This window comes from Elgaria multicarinata, chromosome 1 (assembly GCF_023053635.1).
Source record: "Elgaria multicarinata webbii isolate HBS135686 ecotype San Diego chromosome 1, rElgMul1.1.pri, whole genome shotgun sequence".
Lineage (NCBI taxonomy): Eukaryota > Metazoa > Chordata > Lepidosauria > Squamata > Anguidae > Elgaria > Elgaria multicarinata.
In genome coordinates, this window is record NC_086171.1 from 21,114,823 (window position 1) to 21,131,754 (window position 16,932).

The 16,932-nt window shown below is 40.2% G+C and overlaps 1 protein-coding gene across 1 annotated transcript in view; it reads right to left on the bottom strand.

The window, feature by feature from the left end:
• Positions 1-1,311: 1,311 nt before the first annotated feature.
• Positions 1,312-16,932, bottom strand: part of NEK11 (NIMA related kinase 11) — a 99,442-nt gene continuing 83,821 nt past the window's right edge. The window contains exons 15-16 of the mRNA XM_063124386.1: positions 15,945-16,041; positions 1,312-2,198 (exon numbers count right to left, since the gene is read on the bottom strand). Coding sequence (XP_062980456.1) covers positions 1,979-2,198; positions 15,945-16,041 — 317 coding nt within the window. The 3' untranslated portion in view covers positions 1,312-1,978. The remainder of the gene's footprint in view (positions 2,199-15,944; positions 16,042-16,932) is intronic.

Sequence of the window (16,932 nt, forward strand, 5' to 3'; positions counted from 1 at the left end):
TACCAGCTTACTCAGTAGATGAGGCTGTAGCACTTGGCTTCAAAGTACAGAGGAAACCTAAAGAGAGCAGTGCTGACTCTGAAGCGTAACTAAAAGGAATCTAGCAAAAATTCCCCAGGGTTGGGGAACCAGTGGCACTCCAGAAGTTGCTGGACTACAATGCCCATCTTTTCTGACCACTGGCCACACTGGCTGGGGCTTATAGAAACTGCAGTCCAGGAACATCTGGAGGGCAAAGGTTCCCCACGCCTTGCAAAAAATGGAACAATGAGGCATTTTAACGTTTTACTTTACGTTTAATATGAAATGATGCAAAGTTGCACTTGGCAAAGTGGAAATGGAAATGTTGGTGTGAGGATTTCTAGCTTGAATGTAGCCATATATTACTGATATAAAAAGAAATATGCATAATATATTTACATACAATGTATTTTAAAAAGCAATAGATTTTATTCATACTAAGCTACGATGGGCAGGTGTGTTTTGCAAATGTTTTCTTCACCCCTTTTGAAGATCTTTTGGAGAACCAAGCTTCTCATGGAGGTGCTGCTGCTTGCTCCTAACACACGTTCAGGTAACCTTCTCGCCCCACCTCCAAGCTGGTATAACGGGGCAGTGACAGCAGTGCTCCTTTCTGAGCTCTTTTGCCATCTTGATTGGTTATAGCTTTAGCACAGTTTTAGTTTGAAAAATAGCTTCATGGTCCTAGGAACCGTGATGTTATTATGCAGTGAATCAGATCTAGCTATTGCTGAAAGAAAATAATGGGACATGCCTACTCAGGAACCACTGCCTTCACCCTGAACTAGCTTTATTTGTTACCCTCAGTTATGTGATCACATTGCCAAAGCTGATTTGTTGTGTGAGGACATCCATATTCTAGGGAAAAGGAGTTCTGGCAGGGCAAGGTGGCTCCTCCCACTGGAGAAGCAGCAAGTGGCTCTCCTAAAGGCTCCTGTGGGAGGTACCATCTCAAGGTCAAGGAATGGCCTTTGTGAAGTTCTGGAGAACAAAAAAGGCACCAAAGATGCACACACACAACAATGTACATCTGTGGAGGTCTCTCTTGGCCCCACTAAGTCCCAGTACATGTTATAGAAACTGCAATTCAGGAACATCCGGAGAGCAAAGGTTCCCCACATGTTTTCACTCTGAAAACATGTACTGGAGAACATTTAATTCAGCCTTAATATTTACAATTTAAGAAGTGCTAAATCAACTAAACTCCCAACTCTATCTGTGTTATTCTTCTACCTCATGTATCATGCTTCTCTTTGCATTGTTTTGAAACATGGGTGAAACACAGGCTATTGAACACAATTTCTCCTAACAGAGTAGTCAAGCAACTATGAGTGTCATCAGGTGAGTGTTTTTTCGCACATTCATTACTGCCCACTTATGGATGTTCACGGGTCCTTTTGATGACGATGTCCACCTCCCATGCGTCTCCTGCTCCTTCTTGCTTGCTTTCCATCACAAAATACACCTCACTAAATCCAATTTTTGTTTTTAGAACAAAATGTGCTGCCATTTCCTGCTGTGTGCAGGAAAAGCAGCATGATAAAAATGGCCACTGAATGGGCCACATGGTCATTGTTTACTTCCTCTTTCTTCTCCTGTATGAAGAAAGAGGAAGTATTGTAGGACAGAAGTGGGGGCAAAGCAACGGTAAGGAAACACAATTTTCCCCCAGTCTGATGATGCTCTGTATGTATGTTAGACAACCACAATCCATCAATTTTTAAGGAAATGATCATTAAGATCTGTCAATACTGCTTCTGTAGGAATCGGTCAAAAAGCTCCCATTGACTTTCACTTGGAGATGGAAAACAGCACTCTTAATCTCATATACCAGAATTGCATCTATCCTGCCCGTCAGTATTTCCATGCTACTCATTCCTCTAACCATATGACATGATGCTCAGTCGCTTGCAACTAAAGAGTACCTTGCTCACTCATTTGAGGTAATCCAAGGAAATTAACTCTGAGATATATGACACCCTGCAGCATCTTCTGAAGCCCGTAGCTGGTCTTCAAAATACAGGAGCTGATCTACTTCGAAACAGTCACTTGCCCGAGGCACCATTTTTTCCAGGTGTTCTTTGATTTCATCTTCATTTGCATTTGTCCGTCTTGCTCGCTGGAGGAATTCGTAAACCTTTTCAAAAACTTCTGTTCCCAGTTTCTGAATGGCTGATCTGCCAGCGGGAGACAAAGGCCGGTAACTTAGCTAGACTATAAATAATGTATAGGAGTCCATCATTTACTATAATTGAATAGATATCTGGTACCATTTGGTAGCACTTGAACAAAATGGTTCGCTTCGATATTAAAAGAATAATAATGTATGCATCTTGAGACACATATAAACTATATGGGGAGAATTCTGACATCTAATTCAGAAAGATGCTTTATCATCACAATCCCAGCTCATGCATGCATATTTATGGCTTCTGGATTTTATAAAAATACATTAAACAATTTCCCTGGAATAAGTAGTGAGAAAAGTCATCCTTCATAAATCATCTTTTAGGCACTTATCAAATGAAAGGCTGTAGTTCACACACAAAAAAGGGAAAAAAGTCATTTTTCTTCTGATAATAGAATTTCCCCTTTTAAAATTGAATACATGTGTGCTTCATTAATGAAAAGTGCATAGGTGATCTAGAACTAGTTTCAAAGAAGTTTCTAGCTGAAGAGAGTTGAGTCTCTACAAGCACTGCCCATCCGTTCTATATATACACGACAAGAGCTTCGGCTATTGGGCGGTATAAAAATGTAATAAATAAATAAATAAATAAATAAGAACATTTTCAAGAGGCAGAGCTGAGGCTCAAGCACCCCAGAGTTCCCACCATGATTAACACCAGGACTAATTAATTAAATTGGAGGGGAGTGGGACCATGCCATACAGCTGGATCCACTGCCATCTTACTTCACTCAGAATACGTCCGACTGTAGGTAGCATCATTAAGTTGGGGTCCAGAGGCATTCTGAGCGAAGTAAGGCGACACTGGCTCCAGCCACATAGCCTAGCAATCCTCTCAGCACCAGGCGGTGCTTATGGAAATCGCACCTGGCATGGGCCTTGAACTAAATTAGCCACCAAATAAGTTGATTTTGATAGTGTCAACTGGCCCAATAGCTTTTGATCACCAGTTAAACTCTGGGTCTATGCAGCAATATTAGAACTGACCCCAGAATAGTTGTTTTTAAATGGATATTGTCTGTTTTTGTTTGTATTTTATGCTTTTTATGGTTTTCAATTTTGTATATTTCTTTTTAATGTAAACTGTTTTTAACTTTTGGAAACCACCCAGAGAGCTTCGGCTATGGGGCGGTATATAAATATAACAAATAATAATAATAATAATAATAATAATAATAATAATAGAAGAAGAACTGCCATGATAAAGAGCTTACAATCCAATAAAAAGAAGTGCATCTTATGACCAGTTCCACACTTTTGTCTAGCATTCTTTTACACACTTGAGTGGTAATACTTGCACATATACACTGAGGATATCATTGAGTTTGGTAATTTAGGATGTTTTTTTCAACTAAATCAGCAAACAGTCTGTGTTTTGGGGCTAAATGTACTTCCTCTATTTTTAACTGATCCTTTGGCAAGAATATGTCAAAATGTTCATTGGGTGTGGGGAATAGTTCTACAAACATTTCTGTCCACATACCCCACTACCCAATCAGCATCCTGAATGTGAATGCCATAGGGACTTATAGTGAGTACAAATTATTTGATTTTAAAATACCAGAGAACTTCTCTGATCTCCTGCATGGATGCCTATGAAACATTCATGAAGGAAAAAAAATACTCGAAAACCCAAGAAAGGGTGGTCCCCTCTTCTGCAGCAGTGCTTTGTCATTTCACAACATTTACTTATGATTTTTCTTTATATGAAGGATAGAGCCCCCCCACCTCCATTCCTGAAAAATATCCTTTAAAAAGTATACTTTAATTTGCTACCAAGGATAAAAGATCCGCTGTAGCTGGCGAATCAATTATATATCACAGTAGAGTGACAATACGAAGGACCAGAATAATAAGGTGAGGATGAAAGTGTGCTTATGTGTTTGATAGAAGGCAATGATAACCTTTCATCTGCACTATCAGAGAGAAGATTAAGCAGTGTAGATTACTCTGCTGCTGCAAAAAGAAAGATGTTCACAAAGTCTATAGAAACATTAAAAATAACAGGGTAGAGGAAATATAATCAAACTAATTTGTTTCCATTATAGATGGGTTGTTAGTGTATATTTTAGGATCTCACAGTTGCTACCCATTTATCATGCATAGTCCAAATTCTTTAGTTGTGAACAAGCTCCCACTATGAAATCCAGCAGTAGAGCCCTGGTGTTAAAAAGCTCAGAAAGAAGCAAAGTTGGCTACCTGCCATTTTAGGAAATTGGGCCTTGTTTCACTTTTTTAAATCTTGTGCAAAGTTAGCTCTGGGATGCTCAGTCAGATTTTCTTTGAATGTTGTGAAGAGCAACCTGGCAAAATTCAGCTAGCATAGCTAGTCCCTCTCCCTAATGTTCCCTACATTTTATATGGGAATGACCACTTGTGCTACTGAAAAAAATACTGTGTTTAATATAACACACAGCTTGAGAACTTTGTTTTGATCATGTGCAAACCTTAGATGCACCAATAACCGACTATATTACAAGGGTTGCACTCGGAAGGTGTGCTTAGATTAGTTATTCACCCGTCCCCCCGGTGATGTGTCCTGATTGCAACAGGTACAGTCTGCATTTACCCCAGACAGAGGTCTTGATTTGGGGATTCTATTTCCAGGTCCTGAAAAGGTAAAGACAATACCACAGCCTTCGCTAATCTGGTGGCGCCCAGGTGGTTTGGACCAACTACCATCAGCCCTAGCCAACATGGACATATACCTAGCAAGCATTTTCAAAAACTCAATACTTTGTTTCATAAATTCTTTTGGGGTACCTCTCCACAAAGAATATCCCTGAAAAGGATGCAGCTTCCAATTAAAGATGGTGGGTTTGGCTTTCTGGACCTTGCTACATACCATCGGGCTTATTTGCTCACCTGCACCAAATTTTGATCTTTTCCACTTAGATTTGATTTTCCACCTTGGTCGGTTTTGGAATCATCCCGTCTGGAGCCTCTTTCCAAATGGATGGCATTAGGTTCTCGGCATATTAAGGTGGAAAGTGCTCCTCCCACGCTCTTAGGAGTTAGAGATGTGTGGCATGTAATGTCACGCCAATTACAGTTTGACCCATTTTCTCATGATAAACTATATGGGGGAAATCAGATTTAAAAATAGGAAAGAAAATATTTTTGTGGTGGACATGGACAGACAATGCTTTTTACTCTGGATCAATTATTGGGTAGAGATGATGATTTTTTGTTATTTTCAGCTTTGCGAGATAAATTTAAAATACCTGCCGCAGTTGAGTGGCATTATTTGCAACTGAAACACTTGTTAGAATCTAGATTTGGCCCTGCGGCTTTTACTGCTTCAGAATCTCCCTTGCTGTTGGAAGCACTTATTGAGGCTGATCGGGTAAATCGAACCACGATTCATGTTTATAAATACTTATCATCAGTGAACAAATACAATACAATGGGGCTACAGCAGGAATGGAACAGGGAATTGGAATGTCCTATTTTATCGAATTAATGGACCACTGTTTTGGCATCGGTATCTGATATGTCAATAGATTTCTGGTTATGTCTTATCCAGCAAAAATTATTGTTCCAGGTCTATTGAACGCCACAGCATCTGTTTTATATATAGGTTTGTCCAAATCAACTAATTGTTGGAGGTGTCACACAGCTAATGCTCATGTGTTCTGGAAATGTCCAATAGTCGCCTCCTTTTGGGAGGAAGTTTCCAGGCGCATAAATCTTGTATTAGAAAGCTCTTTAATATTTTCGGATGTACGTGTCATCTTAAATTACATACCGGCTCCTTGGAAAATAACACTGGGTCAGCGTAAATGGATTTTTCATGCCATTTTGACCACCCAAAGACTGATTCTACAACTTTGGAAAGATAAAACCACACTGCCTATAATGCAATGGATTGAAGACTTAACAATATTAGCAACATTTGAAAGACTGCTATACATTTATGAATGGTTTTATACTCAGACATTTGGTCTGCCTTTACGGACGTTTATGTGTAATTTACGCTACTTTCCCTTTTTTCTTTTTTCATTTAGAATGTTGTGATATTTGAAACTGAGGCTTTTGAAGTATGTAGTTGCATATGTCCAGTTTTTTGTTATTATTATTTTATTTTTTATTTTATGGTTTTTATTTTGTTAAAAAAAATGATTTTTTTTAAAAAGGTCAGGAATGCTGTGAATTGTCGTCCGAAACATCTGGAAGTCACCAAGTGGGGGAAGCTGCAGTTCCTTATTAAAAAGGTTCCACAGGCTTTATCAAACAGGAGTTTTAGTGTATGAAATCTCTACTGAGCCACAGGTTTCGAGCATGAATAAACTGTAGCGGTAACATTCTCAGCTGAGGTTCATGTCCATGAGGAAATGGACTAAAATCATGAAGTGGCCTAATTCAAAATTTATGGAACTATGTTGTCATCAGAGATGACTAGAGTTCACTGCTGATCAGAATTTCATTCAAGTTCTTCATAATTTTTCCATTACAGTCTGTATCCCAATTTGGTAAACAAACTCAGGATTTATACATCAGAATATGTTTCACATACTCCTAAAGTGGCATGGTTAAGGAAATTAATAAATGAGATTTATTGCATGCTTTTTAAAACCTTGTCCTATGTGCTTAGCAAAAAATCTTTCTGAAAAATTTCACAAATTATTTTGGTCATTTACTAAATCCTCTTTGTGGCAATGCTAGAATTCACCTTTAACATGTATAACATTAAATGAAAGATGCCATTCTCCGCTATTGGTATGATTACGCAAAAACAATGTTCATAACTTTTAAAAGATCGTCTATTCGCAACCTTTTTTATGTTTAGTGGGTGGGAGGGGATTATTATTGTGAACATGAGTCCCAGTGAGTTAATTCTATATCCTCTGCTCCACATGTAATTCTGCATGTAACTCTACAGGTAGCCTGTTGAAACAGGGCAGTCATTGGAATATATTACTTTCTAGAAAATGTTGAGTTTCATCAAGCACTCCTTTTTTTCTAGAGGAACTAAATTCCTAAATGAAATCAGCTAAGCTTTGCAAGGGTACCACACACATTTCCCAATATTGCTAGCATGGCTGTAATCCCATTTCCAGACCCAGGCTCTAGCCTCACAATTTCTCTCTCTCTCTCTAACCCCTTACACTATTCCTGTCCATTCTCTGTCCCTTGCCTTCTTCTTTCTCTCTCTTTCTAGCCTTGCTCTTTCTATCCCCTATTCCCCCTCCCTCCCAGCCTTTAGCCTCACTATTTCTCTCCATCTCTTTCACTCACTGTTTCTCCCCTTCCTAGCCTCTAGCCTTGTTCTTTTTCTCCCCTCTACCCCTTTGCCTTGCTATTTCCCCTCTAGCCTCAATATTTCTCCCCTACCCCACCTCTTTAGCTCATTTTTGACTAGACAGGCCCCCACAGCATTTTGTGACTAGCCACATCCTCTGTGGTAGCCATTTTGTGGTGGCACCCACAGCAATTTCTCAAATCCCCAAATGTCCCCACTGATCCAAAAAGGATGGGGAACCCTGCCCTGGGTTATGTCTGAAGAACTAGGGTGACCATATGACTGGATTTGCCCGGATTTGTCTGGGTTTTTGATGGCAAATACGGGAGGGGGAGGCGAAATCTGGATTTTTTTTCAAAGAGCAGCTCTAATGGGAATTAAAAAAAATGCTTATAACTCTGTCATTTTTTAAGATAAAGACATGAAACTTGGAACAATGGTAGCTCTTAGGAAGGGCTTTAGTCATACCAAATTTGAAACAGATCCGTTCATCCATTGATTTTTTAGGAATTTTTTAAAAATTGAGGTTTTAAAATTATTATTTTTAAAATTGTCATTTTTAAAGATAAAGATATGAAACTTTGCACCATGAAAGGATTTAGGTAGCGCTTTAGCCACACCAAATTTGAAACAGATCTGTTCATCCATTGATTTTTTTAGGGATTTTTTAAAAAATGAGGTTTTAAAATTATTATTTTTAAAATCGTCATTTTTAAAGATAAAGAGCTGAAAGTTGGCACCATGATAGCTTTTACGTAGAGCTTTAGCCATACCAAATTTGAAACAGATCTGCAGCCAGTAGCAAACCGTGGGGGGATCTACACGGCGTCGTGAAGGCGCTTGCGTGCGCCTCCAGTGCGCCCCGAAACTCACTGTGTAGATCCTGGCCAAAAGAGGCGGCGGTGGCGGCCCCGCATTGCCCCTTGCGGGGACGGGGTGAAAAGTTTCTGGGCTCTGCAGCTGCATCCTTGCCGCCACCGCCCACCTCCCCGCCGGCCTCCTGCTGCTGGCGAAAGAGCCACCCGGGTCGGAGAGCTCGGCAGAAGAAGCTGCCACCCCGCCTTCTTCCGCCGAGCTCTCTGACCCGGGTGGCTCTTTTGCCGGCAGCAGGAGGCCGGCGGGGAGGTGGGTGGCAAGGACCCGGCCGGAGAGCCTGGAAACTTTTCGCCCCGTCCCTGTGAGGGGCGATGCGGGGCCGCCGCCGCCGCCACCTCTTCTGGCCAAGATCTACACAGTGAGTTTCGGGGCGCACTGGAGGCGCACGCAAGCGCCTTCACGACGCTGTTGATATCCACCCCCTGTTAACAACAACAGCAGCTTGCAATGAGTGAAGATACAGTCAGAAAAGATATTTGAGGGAAGGGGAGAATGTAACACACAGAGTATAGCAAAAGCTTCAAAGTACAGCAAAACCTACAAAAGTAGGAGTGAGTGAAGTTAATTTCAGATACATTGAATGCCTCACTTGTTCTTTATTTCAGTGATTTTAGCATTAAGATGTTATGTAGAACAGATTTGTTTTAAATGTGTGCTGTAAAATCAGACATGTGACCAAGGCTATGTTCGCCCCCTTGGTACTGGACACGCCCCCTTGGGGGCGACCATGTTGTCCTCCTTTTTGGTTTCCAAAATATGGTCACCTTATGAAGAACACATCAGCCTCACACACCTAAGAACTCTATGGCCGTTTCTAAACCTGCCTTTTATCCCGGGATCATCCCTGTGCATCCAAATGAGGCACAGGGGATCCTGGCAGGGATGATCCCTCCATTTTCCTGTGATAATCCTTAGGTGTAGAAAGGGCCTATATCTGTGTTTGAGCTTGTGTAAATGCATTTAGAGGAGGTCTGCAATGATACGTCAATTAGGGCCCAATCCAAAGTTTTGAACACTTGTTGCATGGAAGCCACTGATCTTCGGGGCTTCTAGTATCCAATGCCTGCCAAGCTACCACTGGCACCATGCGAGGAGTGACAGAGGTGATTTTCCTTTGTTGTTTTTCCTTCTAGATGGGTCTCTGAGCCTGCCTAGCAGAGGTGCGCTCTCCAGCGTCCATAGGACCGCTCTCCTGACCAGTTAGGTTCATCTGATAAATAACGTAATTGATCAAAGAGTGCCTCTTATTAATTGAGCAACATATTATTTGAAAAACTAAAAATGTCTGATACAGGCACTTTTAGAAAAAAACACTGTGTGACTTTAAACACCTTTAGAAAAGGTGTTTTGACCTTTTGCGTGCAGCTGGAAACACCTTGTCTAAGATGGTTTCTGCTCCAGCACAGGTGTGCTTCATGTAAGAACAAAGAAAATGTCCTCTTTTCTTCAGGACTATAATTTGCCTGATATGCCAATTTAAACAGGATTTAATTAAATCATTAATTCAACAGTATATTGAAATTTATATTATTAATCAACTCAGGACCAAACTAAACCTGTGACTTAACACTGTGTGTATCTTTTCCCCACTGTAAATAGCAGCTGCTGGCCAATGGGAGCTTCTGTCTACACAAACTTGCAGCTTGGGGAGGGAAAGAATATAACAATTATTTTATTGGGATTGCAATTTGCATGTATGTGTGTGTACTTAACATACACATCCTGCACACCACAGTCCCAACTAAATGGCCATGAGATTCCTTGAACCATGTGACATCCATGAGTTATATCCTCTGGATCAAGATGAAGAGCTGTTGGGTTTTTTTGTCTTTGAGAGCCTCTAGGAAACTCAACATTACTTTCCCTTCAGTCCAATGGGACAGATGACCAATCGCTTTGACCATCATAAGAACATAAGAAGAGCCCTGATGCTGGATCAGACCAAGGGTCCATCTAGTCCAGCACTCTGTTCACACAGCGGCCAACCAGCCATCGGCCAGGGATGAACAAGCAGGACATGGTGCAACAGCACCCATGTTCCCCAGCATTCTAAGCCTTGTGGCAAGAGCCTGACAGAACAAGAAGAATGGCAGAGATTTTTTTAGCCTCTCTGTCCTCTGATTTAGCATTTTTCAGTAGATGGGCCTCTGAGCTTGTCTAGTGTACTCAACTTGCCAAGGGCAGGGATGGTGGTTGAGAGACCTTTGGAGCCGACGAATCCATTGCCTCGCCTTCTCCCTTCCCCTCCCAACCCACTGACACTCCCCCATCCCTCCCTTTCCTTTGTCTTCCTGAAGCTGGAGTTCAGACCCCCAGAGAGGCATAGGAAAATCAGAGTGGGGATTTCTCCCTCCAAGGTTGTAGCTCTGTCAAGGGTCTCAGAGGGAGAAATCTCGAGCATCCTATGGCCCTCGAGGCACTGGCTAGGGGCTATAGGATAGCTCTCTTAGTGAGGTTCTCTGCAGTACATTCCTCTTATCAGATGCATGCCTATCGGCTGTAGTTATACCAGCTATGGTAATAAGACGTGATAGTAAATTCAGCTGCCAAAGCACTGAATTGCTGTGCTGGCACTGGATCCCTCCCATGCAAAATGTGTTGCCCAGAGAACATTAGCACCCTGTGGTATAGATTGCTTCAAGCTTAATGTCATTACCGATCTGGAAAATTCAATATTGCACAATGAAATGAAAACAAACGAAGAAAATCATTCATGATAGCCAAGTTCACATTAGCAAAGAGGGATATTACAAAATTAATTAACAAGTTAATAAAACAGATACAAGTCAGTGTTACTGAATACAAGAAACATGATAGATAGATAGATAGATAGATAGATAGATAGATAGATAGATAGAAGCCAAATAATTTTTTGACTCTAAGTAAATACTTGGTCGGCACTGCAGATTCTAGTTCGTCAGACGTATCAGCTGAGAACACTCCATTGACAGCTAACAGTGACAATTGTTAAGAAAGAGGGCAACATGTATTTGTTTGTTAGTAAATGTTATTGCCGTTACTTATATCCCAACTTTCTGGATAGAAAACATTCCAAGGCAATTTTTATACATTACGTACATTAATAAAATCACAGTAAACAATATTTGCTGGATCCAAGCCCCTTCCATTCCCCTGAAGCTTCAGAATTGGCCCCCTTAACTTCACCAGAGCCAGATCTACACCAAGCAGGATATGACACTTTGAAAACATTTTGAAAACTGTATGTGGAGTGTGTCCTGGGCCCCAACAGTTGTCACTATCAGTACTGTTATAAACCGTTTTAAAGCAGTAGCGTAGATCCTTCCCAGGCTGGTGCCAAAAGGAGAAGAAAAAAAGAAAGAAATGGTCACTTCTCTTTGCCAGCAGGGCTTTGGAAATGGCAGACGATCAACCACTTCACTCACTCACACACACACACACACCTGCCACCCTACTTATTATTATTATTTATTTATTTATTTATATAGCACCATCAATGTACATGGTGCTGTACAGAGTAAAACAGTAAATAGCAAGACCCTGCCGCATAGGCTTACATTCTAATAAAATCATTATAAAACAATAAGGAGGGGAAGAAAATGCAAACAGGCACAGGGTAGGGTAAACAGGCACTGGGTAGGGTAAAACTAACAGTATAAAGTCAGAACAAAATCAAGTTTTAAAAGCTTTAGGAAAAAGAAAAGTTTTTAGCTGAGCTTTAAAAGCTGCGGTTGAACTTGTAGTTCTCAAATATTCTGGAAGAGCGTTCCAGGCATAAGGGGCAGCAGAAGAAAATGGACGAAGCCGAGCAAGGGAAGTAGAGACCCTTGGGCAGGCAAGAAACATGGCATCAGAGGAGCGAAGAGCACGAGCGGGGCAATAGTGTGAGATGAGAGAGGAGAGATAGGAAGGAGCTAGACAGTGAAAAGCTTTGAAGGTCAACAGGAGAAGTTTACTTAGGATTGCTCTGCCAATCACGATACAGGCTGTCATCCGGTCAGCTAAGCCTAGTAGACTGGAATTGTCATCGTCAATTGCCCCCACATTTCTACATATCGCAGAAACACCTGTTATCAGAAATTGCCAGAAGCAAGATACTGGCCCAGAAGTAACATTAAAGATCTTATTCAAAACAATAATGTGAAAATCTACGTGTACGTGTAATCAGTCCAATGGGTGTAAAACATGACAGTTCTAATTTAAGAGCTCTTTAAGTTTTGCAACCAAATCAGCTTATACAAAAAGAAGAACACAGCTACTGCTGCTTGCGAGCAAAACTGTTTCCCTCTAATGTGATTACTGGAAAGATTTTATGCACAAGAACTGGCTAAACAGCATCACTGAAATTAGTGTAAAAAGTCCTTTGAACTTAATAGGGGGTGGGGAGGAAACTGGTTACAATTTGAGCTATTGGGAAAGTCTTAAAGATATTTTACAACACAATCCTATCCATGTTTACTCAGAAGAAAGTACTATTGACTTCAATGGGGCTTGACTCTCTGGTAAATGTGTATAGCATTGCAGCCTTCAACTCTCACAGGAACTATCTATCACCTCATGCCAGAAATGCAGTTTTCTCCTTCACTTGGCTGTCTGTCAGTTAATCTGAAAGATCATGCAGTGCTCAATCAATTACTCCAATATGACCTTTCTTTCTGAATTTTTAAAAGAAATTGTGCATTTGATGCCAACGTCATACGCACAAGAGTGTTATACACCCTTATGAATCTTAAGCAATAGTGGCACGGCCATTTATGATGGCAGAACAAAAATACCACCAAATGCCTTTCTTTCACAGTTTTTGAAAGACAATTTTACTTACACTCAGCAGGTAATGATGGAGCCTTCTGCCTCATCCAGGCATACTGCTGAGTGGAAGAGACTGGAGACTGAATGAGAGGCATTCACTGCTGTGCTGCAAGATTTTAATTTACTTAAATGCTGGTCCATGAAAGCATTTCCATTTTACCCATCTACATTTTATTTGAATTTTTAAATTCCACTATAAAGTTCATTGCCATTAAACTATGACTTACTGGATGTATTCTTAGGTTACTTTGTAAAAGAATATGAAACACTATGTATTAGAGTCATTTTCTTCCTTTTAGTGCTTTTATTTCTTTTGATTCCATCACTAAAAGAGAAAAATATAAATGCCTATTGTGTTGTCTTCTGTTATTCTGTAGTCAAGCATACATGAAGACCCAATTCATGAAGCTGCAAATGAGTCTCAAGAATAAAGGCAGCCCATAAAAATGGTGGGAGTTTCAAAGGTATAAAATACCTGTTGCTCAGTCATGAGTTTGCTAACAACAACTAATTGGACAAGGTGCATATCACCTCCCAGTAATAGCAATAGCAACAACACTGGAAAGCTTTTAAACGTAGTTAGATACAAGAGGTTTAGGGGCTTTAAGCTCCCCCAGGGATATATGTCAGGGGTGGCAATGAGCTGGATGTTGTTGAACTACAATTCCTATAATCCTTCACCATTGGCTATCCTGTTCCGGGCTTATGGGAGTTGGCGGGCCAACCATTGCCCACCCCGATAAAAAGGGAGCATATTTAGCATAAATACAGTTCCATTGAGATTATTTATCTCCTATTTTCTGCAACTCTTTGTCCATGATTTAAAGATGTTCATTAACATTCACTACAATAAAATTTCGTTGTTGGACAAATTTTCTTTAACTCTGTTGGGCTTCTTTAACTCTATTGATGGGATTTTTAATATTAGCTAAAGTATTTCACTGAAATAAGTAGCAAAATGTACGAGGTTGTAGCCAGTGGTATCAATCTGCTAGCAAAGCTTCTACTGCTTCCATCCTTGTGCAAGTTTCAAATCCAGTACTTTGATTCTGTTCGCACAGGCCATTGCCCAATGTGTTTCCCAAGGCATTCCACAACCCATTACATCTTCATTAGGCTAGGTTTTCTTGGACTACTTGTGTTAATAGTTTTGCAAGCAGCTGTGCCGTTGCTAGTGGAATAATCCCAATTCTTGTAATTTTTCTGCTACCATAATGCTGAATATAACCTAAAGTTCAATATCAAATTTTAAAAATTGCATTCCACAGTCTGTATAACATTACAATACAGAAAACTACAAACTGTAACAGCATCAAACGTTCATATTTCAATTTCTCCCTCAATAAAGCATGAGCTTGAATGTCATTTTACACACTTGATATTGCAACTACCCCTTATGATTGGAGCCATGTGCATCCTTAAGTCCTCCCCATATTGCACACTTGCACCTTTCCCCTGGAATATAAGAGTACACAAAAGCACAACTGTTGTATGAGACTTATTTAATAGCAGGACAATCTGGAAGGATGACAAAACCTCTAGCTCGTTCAGTCCATTTACCTCTGCATAACCCAACGACTGGAGCGTAAGCAAAGAAAATCTTCACAGAAAGCCAATACCAGGCAAATACACTACAAACAATCTGAATCAAAATCACACAGAATATTATAAAGATATCTGTAAACTAAATGATTAACTACTTGCTTTAAATCTCACTTTTCATCAGTTCATTATTATTATTATTATTATTATTATTATTATTATTATTATTATTTATTGCATTTTTATACCGCCCAATAGCTGAAGCTCCCTAGTATATTATGAATATATCTGCCAGGGCACTAATTCCTACTGATGATTTAGAACTCACAAGTGGATCATCTTGGGAACCGATGGGTGGCTCACCAGAAGACTGCTGTGGCCAAGATGAAATGAAGTCCAGGTATCATTTCACATTATTTTGTACTGCTTACTTTAGCCAAGACATTGATTGAGACTGTTATTATTATTATTATTATTTATTTATATAGCACCATCAATGTACATGGTGCTGTACAGAGTAAAACAGTAAATAGCAAGACCCTGCCGCATAGGCTTACATTCTTAACATACAACAAGGTAAGACAGCAGTATAGAACTAGTTTTGTTGGATGGTGGTAAAACCTGCATGATTCTGCTATTTAAGTCCATAAGAATGAATAAAATATATACTTCCAGCACAGAACATGACGGAATTTGATCATTCTCTTATACTTATAAATGATGCAGATGATCTGCTCACCATTTGCCTGATTCTAATGTGCATTGCTTGGCACATGTATAGTGAACAGCTCTCCATTTTCATTTCCTGGATATAACCTATGAGAATTGGGAGCTGAAACTAATTTGAATCAAGGTGTTGGATTGTTTTAGGCAGTTTTGAAAAGCTGAGTATACCACAAGGGAGTTCTTGTTTGAATTGGTACATAATAAAGAACCCTTTGGCAGGAAGTGAAAAATATGGGCCAAAGAGAGCAGGGTAGAAAAAAGCAAAGAGTTTTAAATATGAATATCTACATTGCTAAAATTTGCACCCAGATCATAATACAGAAACGAAGAACGATTACTTCTGAAAAAAAGAAGAGACTAATTTCACTTCAAAAGAAATGGCATATGCTAGACAAAGTACAGGGGAAAGATTCTGATGCAATAGGCAACCACTTGCTCTCTGCCACTGCAGAAGAATATTTAGCTGTAAATGAATATTCTTGGATCAAAGTTATTTTTGTTTTACCGTCATGCAAAATCCAGCATCTTTGTCTATTACTAGCATTTAAAACGGCAACTTACTCCCTCATGCGTCTCAGTTTGGTTGTCGCCATGGTGCTGTTGAGAGCTCTCAATCCCTCGGGTCCCAGTGGAGTCGCTCTGGTGACACTTCCAGTACCTACAAATCAATGCAGAGATGCACAACCTCATTCACCTTGCTCTCCTCAGCATCCCTGTGTGTCCGAAGTGCTATTGAAGGACAATCAAAGAAAGGGATGGCAATTCACCTTTGGAACAGGGAAATGCTGCATTAACTAAAGATGGATTATCTTATTAAATACACATTAGGACAACTTGGTTCAGCGGGCGCAGGAAGCACAACAACGATTTTCAATTTGAGAGTGCACCTCGAAATGACATGAAAGCATGTAAAAGAACTTTCATGTGGGTAACTCCTAGGATGAGGGAAAAACTGCATCAAAAGTAAATTTGGATAAGACCTCACCTGTCTCTCTCTCCCTCTCCATGGGTGTGCACGCGCATGTGTGTACATGCATGTATATTTATAGAAACAAGATATTTGTTCATGTCACCTCATTTTGGTAGAAGTACATATTGAAGCTGCTGTAGCCTGACCTGTCATGGAACTACGGTTGCAGTGGGCTAGACAATTGCCAAGGCTATCTTAGAAAATGCTCTCTGAAATTATATTTCAACCTTTTAGAATGAGGGGGCGGGGGAACTACACAAAAGCCAGGAAACTGTGAAATGATCTGTTGTTGGGGGAAAGGGATGGTGGTCCTCAAGAGAGACCCCAGGATAGTTGGATTTGGCCACTAGGCCTAAGGTTCTACACTCCTACACTAGGCTATAACTGATGGTAGGATCGCATCTTTTGTCAAGAGTTTTAAAAAAATATTTAAAAACTATCTACAATGTATGTGTGGTAGTAGCACTGTTATCAGCTTCTTTGTAGACTTTCAGAGTAAGTACTGTGAAGCCTGTGGACCTTGTTCAAGCCCACTAAAGTATTTCATTCAGTTTATGCAATTCCATGCTGCTGTCACAT